The following is a 17,065-nucleotide window of genomic DNA, read 5'->3' as shown; positions in this document are numbered from 1 at the left end:
ACAGTGATTGTTACAGAACAGTAGAACAAATGGAAGTCAAAGAAGAGCCACCTGAAGAGACATTGGACTCTTCTGAGTCAAGTGAAGATGACCCAGGTATTAGTGTAACCAATGATAAGAAACTAAAAAAGGGTAAAGCTATCATCTCTGAGAATAGAGAAGGAAAGAAATCCTAGAATACTTAGACCTGAGGTATTCTTGACCATACCCTGAGATGACCTCCTCTCCTTCAGTGTCATTTAGCAGTACAGAGGAAAGGAGAAAATGATGCCACACTTTCATTGACCAAGCAGCAGAGGGTACTGAGTTGAAACAATGGTTCACCCACAAACACTAACCCATCTCAGTGTGATAGTGTGTCTTACTACTGACAAAATTTTCATAAACTCAAACCCATAAACATCCAGTTCTGGTTCAAGAAATATTGTGCTAAGTGCAAGCACTAGAATTTGGCAGCAGTCAAAGATTGTAGGCTAGTCATGGAAAGACCAACCTCACATATATTGTGATAACATTTGTTTGTCTTAGTGATGTCTGTTTTATAGTGAATAGAAAGGGAAGTTTTTGTACAAATTACAAATAAGCAGCTGAAATAAAAGTGCAGAATGAAAGCATGTTATGAAATGTGTAGCTTTATAACCGAAATAGATAATTGTATCATTCATGATGTTGATGGGGCTCTCTCTATTAAATTTACGTGCAAGACAACCTGCACGATTTAGGCACCACTGATGTATCTTAAAAGGGTATTCATGCATAAACTCGAGTAGGTGAATATACCTTCAGAACAAGTGTGATGTAATATCGGAACTGTTTGTAATCATACACGACCAAATAAAATGCGACAGTACAAAGTGTTAGTGTGTATGACGGAGTGAAGACAATTAAAATTATTCTACATGATACTACAGCTCTATTCAAGGATACGGCCCTAAATGTTATCAGTAGCATTTGTCAATTTTTAACCAATAGTAAAGGAGAAAGAGAGGTCAGAAATACACCTGACCCTCCCGCATCCTCAATGAACAAACACTCCACTTGTTTTAAAATCGTATATATGTATACACACACATACATATATTCATTGCCAAAAGCCCGATGTGGTCACGTGGTTAGAGAGCCTGACTCGCAATCTGATTGTCGCGAGTTAAAATCCTCGTCTTACAAAACATACCCTTTCAGCCACGGATCAGTTGTAATGTGTAGGTCAATCCTACTATTCATTAGTTAAAAGAATAACTGAAGAATTGGAGGTGGGTGGTGATGACTAGCTGCCTTCCTGTTAAATCAAGCATGACTGGCATAAGGTAACCCTCGTGTAACTTTGCGCGAAATTCCAAACAAACCAAAGTTCTTTTCAAAAGACCATTTAGGCCAATTCAGTTTAGAATCTCAGTTTATAAGCCGAATTCTGCTTCTCTCTTACTGTCGCAATAATTGTCTGCTTTTCACAGGTATGCCTACATCGAAAAAATTATCCACCTTTTGTCAAAGTCCAAACAGGCAAATTCAATTACTGTAGAATTCTCTTTGACAACATAAACTATTTTTCTTATCTCTTTCAACACCAGAAATATCACTCTAATATGTATTAACCGTTGAGCCTACATTAATTGTTAGGCCTTCTTTCGCTGTCCGGATGCCTCTCTTTCCCGACTCTGTTTCTTTTCTAATCTGTCTTTGTCTGCTGTTTCCACGCATATTACACTCTTTATATATTTAACGCTTTATCATCTGCTCGCTTTTTATAAATCTCTATATTCTGAACATCAATAAATTTCACGTAACATACGATAGCCTCAACATCAATGATTTATAAACACAACGTCTGCTTTTAATTCTTTTATTATTAAAAAAAAATCTAGAAATATTAACTCTGAAACTTATTAATTACTACCTACACTAAAACGTCTTTTATATTTGATAATAACAAACACATTTCATTCAGTGTTGTGTCTTAAATAGAAATTGATATTTATTTTAGTGGTGTTGTGGAACTAAAAGAAGAACTTGTGTAGTTTAATGGTGTGAGACCTGAATAGGATCTGATGTTCAGTAGTGTGAGAGTTGAAGGGGAACTGATGTGTAGTTTAGTTACTGGTGTGAGTTTGTAGAGAAACTGACGTTTTGTTTAGTTTAGTGGTCTGAGGCTTGAAGTGGAACTGAGTGTAATTTTGTTTATTGGTGTGAGACTTAAAGAGGAACTTGTGTTTTGTTTAGTTTAGTGGTAAGAGTGTTGAAGAGGAACTGATGTGTAGTTTTGTTTAGTTTAGTGGTGAGAGTGTTGAAGAGGAACTGATGTGTAGTTTTGTTACTGGTGTGAGTTTGTAGAGAAACTGACGTTTTGTTTAGTTTAGTGGTGAGAGTGTTGAAGAGCAACTGATGTGTAGTTTTGTTACTGGTGTGAGTTTGTAGAGGAACTTGTGTTTTGTTTAGTTTAGTGGTGAGAGTGTTGAAGAGGAACTGATGTGTAGTTTTAGTATCATTTAAGTAAACCCTTTTCTTTCATCTCACGATACAATAGACTTCAGACGTGGATTCTGTGATAGAGGATGAAACGATAAAAATACTATTGGTAAATTAGTTAGCCATGATAAAATGTTGTTAGTAAGTTAGTTCGCTATGATAGAATATTATAGGTAAGTTATCCATGATAAACATATTGTTGATAAGTTACTTAACTGTGATAAAAGTATTTGGCCAGCCATGATATTTCTAAAACTGTGGTGAATAAGGTGTACACTCGTAATCCGAGGGTCGCGGGTTCGAATCCCGGTCGCACCAAGTATGCTCGCCCTCCCAGCCGTGGGGGCGTTATAATATTATGGCCAATTCCATTATTCGTTGGTAGAAGAATAGCCCTCTTGTCTTATACTGCTAAATTAGGGACGGCTAGTGCAGATAGCCCTCGTAAAACTTTGCGCGAAATTAAAAAAAAAAGAAAAATATTATTTTCCAACTTTTTTTTTTACTTGGCCATCATGCTAACAATAATCTTACACAGTTTTCTCTATCATTTTTAATGGGACATAACAGTGTGAGCCTATTTAGTTGTAGTATTATTGTGATTTTTTTATTTTTTTTTACTGACTGAAAAAAAGAGACGTGCCCTAAAAAGATGAACTCTTTAGGGTTCCAAAATACAACATACGTTAGGTTGGCCAGTTTACTGAACTGTGATCAGGCTTTCACTGTATCCAATTCTGACCTATGAATTGATTTATAACAGTCAACTTGGAACTTAAGAGCTAGCATCAGTGATACTTAAAGTGAAAACTGTGGATAGTGGATGACTGTAAGCAACGAATGAGATCGTATAAGTGTTTTCATGTCTCATTTGTAATGATGGTAGGTTAACAATACAAAGAAGTTCACAATAGCGTGAATAACTAGAGGTGGTGTAATCGTGTGGGGGAGATGTCTCACGGCAAGAGTTTAATCTTTGATTCCTTTTAAGAGTTAAATCCAATGTCATTGTACTGTTGGTATCAGTCATTCTTATCTTAATAAACAAGAAAGTATTTCAGAACGATTATAAAACAACCTATAAATCTCCTGTATTAATAAACTATAATTTTATTATTAATTCAAAGAAGAAAGAAACTGCAAACTCAAAACGTTTTGTTTTTAAATCTAGAAAATACTTGTGGCTAAATACTCTTCTAATACACATTTTCATGCATGTTATTATAAGCTATATGTTCAAATCTTTAACTTAGTTTTTTGCTAAAGGGACTTGCTAACTTGATGATAAAGTTTGATTTAAAAATTGGTCGTAGAATACATAGGATATTCAGTTTACTCCTGAAGAAGAAAGGTCAATCTTTCGAAAGCGCTTGTGTTAGAGAGTGCTTATTTTATTTCTATCGAGATTTCATGAACCAGTATGTTTTTTTATAATCGTGAATATTAATAATCGAGATGTTTCTTAAACATCTAGAATCAAACATAAATATCACAATCAAAGAAACACTGAGCCAGTTTTTATTTGGTTTATGATTGAAAAATAGTGTATTTTTCGTATAAGAGAGTTAATTATGATATATGTTTAGTTTCTTGTCAAGTAGTACAACTTTATATGTACATTAGTTGTAGTATCATTAGAGACTAAATTTTCTGTTGAAAGTGGAACTGAGGTATGCAACTGTGTATAGTTGACAGTAGCTTGTATAAAATGTTTGGAAATAAACTAATTTTATCGTTACGTGGTCTTTATTCGCATTTGTTATTTTGAACAAATAATTTAAAATAACCCAACAAACGATAGAACACGTTACAAAAGTATATATACGTAGATTTTGGCACAGCTACGTTGTTTAGGTTATACAGTACACAAACAAAATGGAATTTTGAGCCTAAACAGTAACGACACCATGTGACAGGCATAGACCGCTAGGGAAGGTTAAGTCCCTGAGATGTGTTCAACGATAGCTCTGTCCAAATACAGTCCACCACACTAGACCTATCTTCTGTCGTACGAACGTTTATTTACATCGATTATTTTAAGCTTTGAGTTTATTAAAACGTGTATTCAGCAATCTAACTATAAATCGTCTTGTTTTTTTTTGTAATCGGCAGACAACGCTGCTAGGCGCACAACTAATTTACATAATTCATGTTAATTATTAATTTGGGATTTGTATATATTACTGTATTGGTGCTATAATGTCTTAGTAATTTATTTTATCCGTTACTCTTTCATAAATTTGATGTATTACTGCAGACCTCCAGGGGGCTACGGACCCCAGTTTCGTAACCTCTGCTTTAAGGCTAATTTTTATTTGTTTCCCTTCAGAGTTTTGTTAAAATGTCTTGATATTTAAATTAACAAACGCTTTAATAATACAGTGTAAACACCTATTAAGTCCCCCATTGGTATAGCGATAAATTACGAATTTACAACGCTAAAATCCTGGGTTCTATTCCCCTCGGTGGGCTCAGCAGATATCCCAATGTGGCTTTGCTACAGGAAACACACCCACCTATTAAGTAGAATACTCAATGTGAATATTAACTGAAGATTGGTTAAAGTGTCTATACCACAGGTTTAAAATGGCACAAGGTGCTTCTTGGCATAAATAAATCAAAACAGTTTAATTTGTAAATTTATAAATAATAAAATCTGCCTCCGATCTCCAAGTTATTTCATTCATAGTTAGAGAGAGCTGAAATATTTGAGTTATGTAATCAGTTAATTTGGAAGACTACAATTAAATGAAAGGTTTTCAATAAGCTGTACAAATTTTCCTTGAAGACTTTCATACTTACTGTTTATAAATATGTATTGATCACAGGTATTGGCAGAAACTGAAATATTTTCAGTAACAATAGAGAAATATCGAACAAACATTATCATACAAATTTGATGAATAATTTCGAGAGGGCACCTCAAAACAAGATATAACAATGAATTAAAACTATATTTTCAGATTAAGTAATTATTAGAACATTCTTTGTAAAAACTGCTGATTTATAGACCAATTACCCTTTAAGTTTAGCTCATTGGCTCCCCACTGGCACAGCAGTACGTCTGCAGACTTAAAAACGTTAGAAACTGGGTTTTGATACCTGTGGTAGGCAGAGCACAGTTAGCCCATTGTGTAGCTTTGTGTTTAACTTCAAATAACCATTAGATTCTGTAATAATTGCATCTTTTAGTGAAACAACAAAAACTAGGATTGATTCTCAAACAAAAACCATTTAATTCTAATGTCTATTTGGATTAACTTAAGACTGTGTATACTTGATGAACCAAAGTGGGAAATGCTTACATTTTTAAAATAATATTCAGTGTCTCAGATTAAAAAAATATATATCTCAAAACTTTTGTTGAACTTGTATAGATGTAAAAGCTGTAATACAAGTAATTACATTTAAAAGAAAACCTTGGTTTTTATCAGTAGTTGTGGTCAGAGTTGAAATTTCCAAATAAAAATATGAGACTTTGAACTGGATTAATGGAAGACTGAGAAATAAAAAAAATGATAATGTTAGAATTCCCTCATTTACAGAATATCTAAAATAAGCTATTTCTAAGGCTACAGTTGTCTGGTGTTTAGGGTGCTCGACTCACAATCTGCTGATTAAAATCCTGGTCACCAAACACACCCTTTCAGCCATGAGGGCGTTATAATATGACGGTCAACCCTTCTGTTCATTGGTAAGAGTGGTCCAAGTGTTGGCAGTGGGTGGAGTTGACTAGCTGCCGTCTTTCAAAAATATCATTACTAAATTAGGGACATTAGTGCAGATAACTATTGTGTAGCTTGGCAAAAAAGACAAACAAACTTAGTTTTATATTTTGTCCAAACTGAAGTACACAATCTCCTACTGTCATATCTGATAACAAAGCTTTGGTTAAAATAATAATGTGCTTTACTTAAGCCTAACAGCTTAATCAAGTTCATTTCAGCCTAACTGGATTTCGTCAACCATGAACTATGAATAACATAACAAAAACACCACCCAATGGTTATCAACCACCCTGGTAACACAGCACCACCCCATGGTTATCAACCACCTTGGTAACACAGTATTAATCTACATAATAAATTTTCTTTCAAGAAAAAATAAAACTACAATATGTTATTTCATCATAGTGTCTCAGGAAGAAACCACTAAACACCAGGATTAAGTAAGAAATGGTTGCTGTGGTGTAGAGAGGCCATATGATTCAATATGAATTCTGCAATTGCTAAAATGTTTGGAGTAGAATCCTGTTTTTATAGTTGTGTAAATTTGATGTTTTACTGCAGACCTCCAGGGGGCTACAGACCCCAGTTTCGTAACCTCTGCTTTAAGGCTAACTTTTATTTAGAATGTAGAAAATGTACTGGTAAGATATTGATATGTGAGGACAGTTCTAAACTCAACAGCATTCACAAATGATTTCTGTGGAGGGATTGTTTGTGGTCTGTATAATATTAATATGTGAAGAGAGCCTTACAAGGTTTAAAGGTGATTACTGTGTAAATGGACCTACACAACACTCTAGATAATTATTAGGTGAGAGGAGTTGGACAGGGACTGAAGAGGACTGCTGTATGAGTTGGACGGGGAATGCTGTTTGAGTATGATATCATATAGATAGGGCCTGTAGAGGACTTCTATGCGAGTTGGACAGGGACTGCTGTGTGAGTATGGTATCAGTTAGATAGGACCTGTAAAGGACTGCTATATGGGTATGATTCAAGTTGGACACAGGTTGTATGTAGAGATTACTGTATGAGAGGACTTGCCCATGGCTTATAGAATGGCACTATGTGAGAAGTGTTAAAAATGGGCCTGTAGGATCACTATTGGGGAATTGTATATGGTTTAAGTGTGACTATGAAGAGCTGATGATTCTGCATTAGTTGAAAAGCTGTTAGCATTTTAGTTCATTTGTCAGTTTTTGAAGAGATAATTATTTAGTTTCCAGCACATCTTGCTGCAATTACAGCTCTCATCTTAATGCTAATCCAAATCTGTATTACCAGATCATTACTAGTGGCCCAGAAGATCTGCTAACATTGACATACAATATACTAAATACATATAATGTACAAGATCATTTAATAAATTTTTTTTTTTAAAGTCACGTCAACTCATAAAGACTGCACTGAACCTTGTAACCGCCATTCTATATTTTACTAAAATAACCACCTATCAGATCATCTAAATGGAATTCAACCAGTTGTAAATCCATTACACAAGTTCAGTTAGTCAATCAAATATTGAGATCAATAATATATGCAAATAATTTTAAAAATTAAATTAGCCAATCAAGCACAGAGATTGATAACATGCAGAAAAATCTTGAATTCATACATATTTTCTCCCTGGTTCATCTACCAAGAAAGATTGTTTTCCTCAGATCATGAAGACCAGATCAGCAAAACTCTCCCAAGGAAGATTTGAAACCTTTAAGTCGACATCAAATAACAGATGATTAACCTTGTGATGAAGACTGAAACATAGACATCCATCAACCTCAGCCAAGCTGTTACAAGGGAGCTACTCACAACATTCTTGTTTCAAAGATTTGTTTCATATAAAATCAAACTGAATATCTTAAAATAAGACATCTAACAAACTTCACATTCATTGTTTTATAAATAACTTTGAATAAATTTTCTACATGGAAGGTGAAAGTGAACTAAAATATAAAAGAAATGCTCAGATTTTGTTGGTAAAGTGACCTCTGTGTTTAAAGGCATTGGAATCAAAGGAAGATGGATAAAGTTGGACGACCAGGATAATCCAGAAGGGGATATGGAACAATATGTACCCCACCTAAAGTAAGCATTGTAATAAGTGAGAACCTACAGCATGTCAGTTGCAAACAGACAACACTATGTAACATAATAAAGAAGGACCTCCATATGAAAAGGAAGTCAAATAGGATACAAGTTCACTGTGACAAGGGTTCCAGTCATGTTTTCAATTCAACTGTTGCATACTGCAATAGAGCTGAATAATGGAATGTATGCCAGTTTAATCACCAGATGGAGTAACTATAACTTTAGTTGTGACTGGATTGTTGCAACAGGTGCTGAAAAGACATCACTCCCATACACTAGATAAAGCATAGAAATCAACAGGGAGGAGAGGTGTGCTTTGAACATGACACCCCTATAAGTGAGTTTTTAGAATGAAAACTGTACTACAGGATTATTGTCAAGGTGAACAGTGATTAGATAAAGTATGGACAAAAGTGATTATACCTTTGATGGAGTAATGTTTTAGTGTTTTAAATTTTATATGTTTCAAAACTGTGGTATATATGTACATAAACATTTTGTATGTGTAATCCTCTGTTAGAATGAAGGTTTAGATGAAAATCTTATGTATGTTTATTTTTCTTTTTAACCATTTAAAGACTGAAAGAGCATTTGAAACAGTCCAGTGTTCCTGTTCATGGAGTTTTAGCCCTTCTACCTCAACAGACACGTCCTCGTTCGAGCTTGGGATGGGAGCTGCACAGGTACAAGTAAGTTTCTACTCTTCTTTTTCTTTCTCTGTATGACTTTTCATGAAATACCAAACAGTTAATTCAGACCTTTAACTGGTGAATTATTTATATTTAGCTTATACTAATATTTTTATAATAAATTAGGTATATGTTTTAACTAACTTACAACAGATGGCACCACACAACATTCAACAATTTCAATTAGGCAAATAAATGTTTCTGAAATCAGCTCAACACATTTATTACTGCATAGCTTAAGAGGTTTATGATTTGCCTTTTTTGGTATTTTTTATAACAATTATCATATTAAGACTGGAAATAGCATCGTATTATCATAATCCATAACTAGTAAATAATAAATCATCATTTACGTATTTCTTGTAAACTGTCATGTAGGTATTCTGGATGTAGTTAGAACATCTTTTAAACTGTATACACGACAAAGATTACATACCACTATGATTATTCCATAGAGCATATACTTGCTTCGTCCTGTTCTTGTATCATGCAGTCTGCAGTGAGGTCATGCTTATTTCAAGAGATGTTACAAACACCTGTACAAGTTAGTATGAGTTGAGAATTTCTCCTTTGAATATATTTAATGGGAATGATCGTTGACTTAAGTAATTTAAGGATTATGAGATTTTGCACTGGGACCTTGATCTGACTTGAAAGTGTGATATATTCATTGTTATTTCTGTTATATTCATATGGTGTAGATATTTTCCTGGCCTCCTTTTTTTGCTCCATAATTATTTAGAATTTGTCCAAAAGGTAAAACTGTGACATAAAGGTACAGCTTATATTTTATGAATACTTTTAACTATTCAATGAATATGAAAGCATAATTTTCACAGGAGAAACGACCATATGCTCTTTTAACGATACAATTCCATTTCTTTTCAAAATGAGGCCCAAATCTCTAGTGCTTTTGAATAGTCAACTCGAGTTTTTGGTCTTGTTTTGAAAATGCATACCCTAGTTACAAAAACTCACTTTCCTACACAGAAGCACACCTTTGAAACTAAAATTATTCCACTGAGTGGATACAATTATACCTGAACAGTGGAAACACTCGTGTTATATGTTGAACAAATTAACTGATTTATTTTGTATCATGAAATTATGTTAAGAAAGTACAAATCAATAACCTTACAAATATTTTCATCCCTTTCTCCTAAATTAAACTAAAAGTAATATTGCCTAGGTAATGTTGAGGGTCCCATGTCAATAAGCTCAGAATATTATAAATGAAACAAAAATTTTATGGTGTATCAAAAAGCAAAACTTTTGTTAAGTAAATAATAAATGTTGATAAACCCAACAAATAATAAAGCAAGCCATCAGTGACATATCACTAAAACCTGAAATCAGCTGTAACCCAACAAAAAATAGAGTTAACTAATAGAGTGTTTTCAATGAAATATCTTAAGCTGATTTTGCAAAGTTATCTTAAATTTCTGTTAAAAAAAAAGTTGATAGAACTTTATCAAAAATATAAGACCATATATTCCTATTATTAGTAGTACAAAATGAAATTATTTGAATGATTGTTTCTTGATAGAGCTGCTAGCGATTTTAATCTGTGGACATATGAAACTGTTAGAAATGCTGTCTTGGAACTGTTGAGAGAGATGGCTCAAGTAAATCTAGCAAAAATCTGTCCACTGCCTCAGGTAAATATTCCTAGTTAGATACTGACCACCATAGGTGGATATCCCTAGTTAGGTAACTCCTTCCTGAAATGGTTATTCAGAGTTAGGTTCTGACTACCTCAAGTAGATATTTTCAGTAAGTTACTGACGACTTCAGGTATATATCCCTACTTAGGTAACAACCAATCGAAATGGTTATTCCCAGTTAGATAATGATCATCTCAGGTGGATATTTACAGTTAGGTACAGGTTAATATTCCAAGTTAGTTACTGACCACCTCAAGTAGATATTCATATCTAGGTACTGAAAAAAATCTATATAGCATTATATCCACTATATATCTGCATAATTCCTGTTCAAATCCAATGAAGTATTTCTATTTATAAAAATATTCACTCTTCAAATTGCTTGTAAGTAACTATATCTAACTTTGTGATATTTTACATATGTTCATGTTCATTTTGTGAACTAGTTATGTAAAGTAACACTTTTTGTGTTACTTCAAATACCTTCCATATGTTTGTTTTGTGAACTAATTGTTATTTATCACTTTGTGTTATTTTAAATATGTTCCATGTGTTTTTGTTTGTGAACTAATTGTTATTTATCACTTTGTGTTATTTTAAATATGTTCCATGTGTTTTTTTTGTGAACTAATTGTTATTTATCACTTTGTGTTATTTTAAATATGTTCCATGTGTGTTTTTTGTGAACTAATTGTTATTTGTTACTTTGAACATGTTCCATATTTTTGTTTGGGAACAAATTATTTGTTACTTTAAGTATGCTACATATGTTCGTTTTGTGAACTAGTTATGTTATTTAACACTTTTTTGTTACTTCAAATATGTGAATAGTTATGTTATCACTTTGTGTTATTTTAAATATGTTCCATATATGTTTGTTTTGTGAACTTGTTGTTATCACTTTGTTATTTTAAATATGTTCCATATATGTTTGTTTTGTGAACTTGTTGTTATCACTTTGTGTTATTTTAAATGTGTACCATATGTTTGTTTTGTGAACTTGTTGTTATCACTTTGTGTTATTTTAAATGTGTACCATATGTTTGTTTTGTGAACTAGTTATGTTATCACTTTGTGTTATTTTAAATATGTTCCATATGTTAGTTTTGTGAACTTGTTGTTATCACTTTGTGTTATTTTAAATGTGTACCATATGTTTGTTTTGTGAACTGTTTACATTATGTAACACTTTGTGTTATTTTAAATATGTTCCACGTTTGTTTTGAGAACTAGTTATGTCATGTAACACTTTGTGTTACTTTAAATATTTTCCATATGTTTGTTTTGTGAACTAGTTGTTATTTATCATTTTTTATTTAAAATATGTTCCATATGTTTGATTTATGAACTAGTTATCATTTTCTGTGTTATTTTAAAGTGTTCCATATGTTTGTTTTGTGGACTAGTTATGTTATCACTTTCTGTGTTATTTTAAATATATTTCATGTTTGATTTACGAACTAATTATGTTATCACTGTTATTTTAAATGTGTTCCATATGTTCATTTTGTGAACTAATTACGTTATTTAACACTGTGTTATTTTAAGTATGTTCCATATGTTTGTTTTGTGAACTAGTTATGTTATCACTTTGTGTTACTTTAAGTATGTTCCTTATGTTTCTATTGTGAACTAGTTGTTATGTATTACTGTGTTACTTTAAATATATTCCTCATGTGATTAGTTAAATTAGAAGAGAAAATTTTAATCATTTCTATGACCAAACAGGTAATAGTTTGGTATAACACTCTCATAAATTGGTTCAATTTTGTATTTTTTTACAGCCAGTATTATCAAACATTGTTAACAATAAAACGAAAATGAAAATAGGTCGAGAGAAGTGTAAAGAATTTGGAAGGTGGTACATAGGATTTCGACGACAAAACCCAGGTAAGCTGTATCATTTGTAGGCATATATTCTTATATAAAATAATATTAAATACTTCTTTTTACAATGACACTTTCCAGACAAGGCAGGTGGTGACCCTTGCTGTACATACTTGTTTTGAAACACTTTTTCGTTAAACGACAGTCTGAGAGTAAGATTTAGAGTGTCCAAACAAACTAGAAATATTTGATGTAAATCACAAAAAGATTGTCAAAAATATTTAACACAACATCGGAAACTAAAATATGTTATACAAGGATATTAATAAATATTAAATGGAAATCATTCTTTATCTCTGGCCAGATATTTCTGGACTACATACAAAAAATAGTACTCGCCCTTACGAAGGCCGTATGACCTTTCACTCCTCTAAAGAACAGCCAGTCATGAGAGAATGGTACCAGGCCTGCAAGAGTCCATCAGAGAAGACACTCCAGATCTATACTGACATCTTAAATGAAACAATACTTCGCCAACAAGAGAGGTAAAACTCAAATTGTTTTTTAATGATATAATATAAAGTACTAGTGATATTCAATGTAATATACAAATACCAGTAGCACTCACATCAAATGTGAATATAAGGTACTGCTGACATTCACATTTTTCTTGCACTGAAAATGTATTTCTGATAAGTACTAACCTCTACTCACAACAAGCTATCTCAGCATTCTTCTGCCCTCTTAGCAGTGCTTAAAACGTTTTGTGACCAACACAACACTCTATACACTCCATTCATGTCATGTTATTTTGAAACATACGTATTGTGTCACTACGCTCCACCAACCTATACTGGCACACTTAACTCCTTCTACTAATAGTGGTCGATTTTTGCTTTCAAGAATTGACAGACTTCAAAAGGAAAACACCAGCAGAGGGTGAGACAGGTAAGTCCCTATGAGAAATACATTTTCAGTGTAAGAAAAATGTTATCCATAAAGAAAGAAGGTATAAACTCATGGAGTGAATATGTCAGGTAAGAGTTTTTACTCCCAGACAAAACACGTAGAGAGTCAAAAGGTAGGGTTGAGAACAATAAATAACTATCGGTGAAGTGGGATCTTTGGAGGAGAACTCTGAATTGTGTATTATGAGGACAAAAAGAGCTTTCTAGGACCACAAATGTAGAAAAAGAAACCAAAACCAAGTTCAGCACTTACTAGTAGTAATGATATGTAACGTACAAATTGTTGAAACTATTAATAGTAGCAGTGATATGTAACATACAAACTATTGAACCTGTGTTAATAAAGAACTGATAGATAAAATAGACTAACCAAATGTATGTATTCCACAAAGTATGTAACAATAACATACATGTTAACGTACCTTGAAAACGTCAGTAATCAGGACCTAATTTACCAGTCATCAGAATTAATCTCGATGATACAAGAGACACAGTTAAATCCTACATTGATGAAAAGACACAAAGTAAACCATGGTGACAAAGATTTCTCAAATTGAACAACAAATTAGATGTTACTAGAAGTAATAATATGTTACTGACATACAGATATACCTAGGGAAAGTACTTACAGATGATGAACAAACCATGAAAGTGTACAAAGTACATAATATTCATGAACTTGCAAGAATGATAAAAGTATAGAAAATACAAGGTAATAATCAATATTTGTCTAAAGTAACTAAGATGGCAAAAGACAGTAATATCTAATTTACCAAAATCAGAGCACTGATGACATAAAATACATAATTCTCTCATGTTTAAATAAGGATATCTGAACCAGGTCTACCACAGGTACATTAATCTGATGTTAAATATATTAAAAAATACCACAGATCCTCTGTAGAACTGGAAACAGTAGGAAGAAAGGAGGAGGGAGGAACAGTTGTTCACCACACATTGAAAAGAATAACAAATTTCTTGCCAAAGATATGAAAATATCTCCATACAATTAAGGTCTGTACCTTCTCTGTAGATAAACCCAATTCCTGAGAAGTTGTACCAGTAGTGACTGGAAACTTGAAGTTGGTACATTGCTTGCAAATTCATGCTACAATCTCGTATTATTTGGTAACAAGAAATACATGCAAAACAAATGATCAAAATAAATAAATGCAAACACAGTAAAGCAAAACTGTTGACAAAACAGAATTGAAATGGGAAAGAAGCACATTCAAAGTAGTAGACACATTTGAAACAACGCACACATCTAACCCACATTGTGCCAATCAAGAAAGAGAGAATTTGAGTAGAGGGAGCTAGCAACACCAACATAGGTAGGTGGTGCAATACTATTGGTGGATAGCAGTCACATGATATGTACATGTTGAAATATGGCTTGATGGAGTATATAGACTAGTGTACTGATCACAAAACTATTTTAACAATGCTTAGAGGGCAGATGAACATTGAGAGAGCTGTGTGAGAGTAGAGGTAAGACTGTATCAGAATATAATCATTTTACAGCATCACCAATATCCAGTAAGAAATGAAAAATATTTACACTCATCAACTATTACTTAAGCAAAAAGATAAAAATATTTCTGTTTTACCTTGTTCAGTAGAATGCAAAAAATTTTCTGTGTGGGGTTTGAACAAAATTATCAGATTTCTTTAACAGAATATTTACATTTGTAACTAGTATGACTGTTCCTCAGAAAACAAGGTGTGTAAATATTTCAGAATCAGTTTTTCTTTTTTGTTAAGTACAAAGCCACACAATGGATTATCTACTCTGTGTTGACCACTTCTGATTTTTACTGTTGCAAGCCTTCAGCCTCACTGCTGAGCCAACATTTCTTCAACAGAATAAATAAGATTCTAACTAGCATGATTCTTTCTCGGAAGGCTGGCTAGATGTCAGTATCCCATTTCCTTAACACAATATGTAATTTAATATACCAGTTCTTATAAACTTTAGCTACTTCTGTTGGGAAAAAATATCACACTAACCATTCCAACACTGGCAAATGTGGAAAAAAATAAGTAATTTTTATATATGTATATTTTAAATGTTAGCCACAAAATATAAAAATCAGTGTAGGTTTTCATTAAGACTACATAAAATCTGACTTTAACCTTGTAATTGCCCAACAATATGTGTGTGCTTCTCTAGGTTGTTTTCACAAATATGTACTCAAAAGGTTGAATATGAATTACTTGAGTGAAAGTTTGTAATTATTTCATTAGATATGTATGGATAGGACTTGAATATGAATTACTTGAGTGAAAGTTTGTAATTATTTCATTAGATATGTATGGACAGGACTTGAATATGAATTACTTGAGTGAAAGTTTGTAATTATTTCACCAGACATGTATGGACAGGATTTAACTGTGAATAATTTGAGGATGGGAGGAATATATACAAGTTCAAAGTTACTTTATATATTTTTAATGGTAATAATCTATTTACTGCTGCACATTTACCAAAACTTAGTAGGCCAAGCTTTACAGACACAAATTTCAGAGGACTGACTATATAGATATATTATAAATTCTTTTTTTGTCTCTCTTCTAGAGTTTACTGTATAGTATCAAGGAGAGTTGCACATACTCAGTGATAAAGTTAGTTTTATTAGCATTTTGACATTACAACTAATATCAAAGACTTTTAATATTTACAGGCCTAAAATTACTTTGACAAACCTGAAAAATTGGTGGAAAAATGAAAGACAAAGAGAACGTAAACGACGCGGAATCAAGTGTCGCACACGCTCCAAGCAGATAAAGAATCAAGAAGTCACGAGCCAAGCACCCGAACCTCATCCTATAACAGTAGACACAAGGTCTCAAATTGTAGAAGTTCAACAAAACACAAACTTTAACTTAACTTGATCAGATGTGTAGAAACTGTGTTTTTGTCTTCAGGTAGAACTGGTTCATTTAAAAAATGTTTTTTTACAAGGTCAACTTAGTGTGATGTCCCAAGGAAAGGAGATTACAATATGTCAAGCAGGAAACATTTCTCCTATTTCAAGCATGGTAATTCCTGTTAAATGATTCAAAAAATTGTTAATAATGTTTTTCAATTTGGTTTAATTTCTAGAATAGCTACTGGTCAGTTAACTGCCTTTGCAATCTGCTTGTAGTGGCTCAACTATCTCTGTTAAGCTATCGATCATTAATGAGCAAAAACCACTTTTACTGTAGAATATTTACATACTTTTGTAGCTGTCTTTACCTTTCCTTTATGTCCACATAATTATGATCTTTGTTCATACATTTATCAGAGTGAACGAAGATTCAAGTCATACACATCATGAACTGTAGGCAGATATCTCCGATTTCAATAAAACATCCTTCTTATAATCTCAGTGCACTTTAAATATGGAGGTAACTTATTTTTGGAATCACAGTTTGAAACATCATATCATGACTGAAGTTTACAAATATCAGTAAACAACCAACAGATAAAAAATCCAATACATGAACAACCAGTAGATAAACAACCAACAATAATAACTATTACTAGAAGTAATGATATGTAATGTAATAGCTATTACTAGTATAAGAAACACTAACTTCAGGGTAATGAGACTTCTTTGTGTAAAGTTGGCACAAAGTTACATAATGAG

The 17,065-nt window shown here is 32.7% G+C and overlaps 1 protein-coding gene across 1 annotated transcript in view; it reads left to right on the top strand.

Moving 5' to 3' along the window:
* LOC143233496 (uncharacterized) overlaps positions 1 to 16,818 on the top strand; it is a 34,946-nt gene extending 18,128 nt beyond the window's left edge. Inside the window, exons 2-6 of the mRNA XM_076469780.1 lie at positions 8,861 to 8,965; positions 10,518 to 10,629; positions 12,420 to 12,525; positions 12,827 to 13,007; positions 16,115 to 16,818. Of these exons, the coding sequence (XP_076325895.1) occupies positions 10,588 to 10,629; positions 12,420 to 12,525; positions 12,827 to 13,007; positions 16,115 to 16,325 (540 nt within the window). The 5' untranslated portion in view covers positions 8,861 to 8,965; positions 10,518 to 10,587 and the 3' untranslated portion in view covers positions 16,326 to 16,818. The remainder of the gene's footprint in view (positions 1 to 8,860; positions 8,966 to 10,517; positions 10,630 to 12,419; positions 12,526 to 12,826; positions 13,008 to 16,114) is intronic.
* The last annotated feature ends 247 nt before the right edge of the window (positions 16,819 to 17,065 follow it).

Source organism: Tachypleus tridentatus, chromosome 12, assembly GCF_004210375.1.
Source record: "Tachypleus tridentatus isolate NWPU-2018 chromosome 12, ASM421037v1, whole genome shotgun sequence".
NCBI classification, from domain to species: Eukaryota; Metazoa; Arthropoda; class Merostomata; order Xiphosura; family Limulidae; genus Tachypleus; species Tachypleus tridentatus.
The sequence above is the reverse complement of the archived record's forward strand: the minus strand, read 5'-3'. Positions and strand labels throughout refer to the sequence as shown.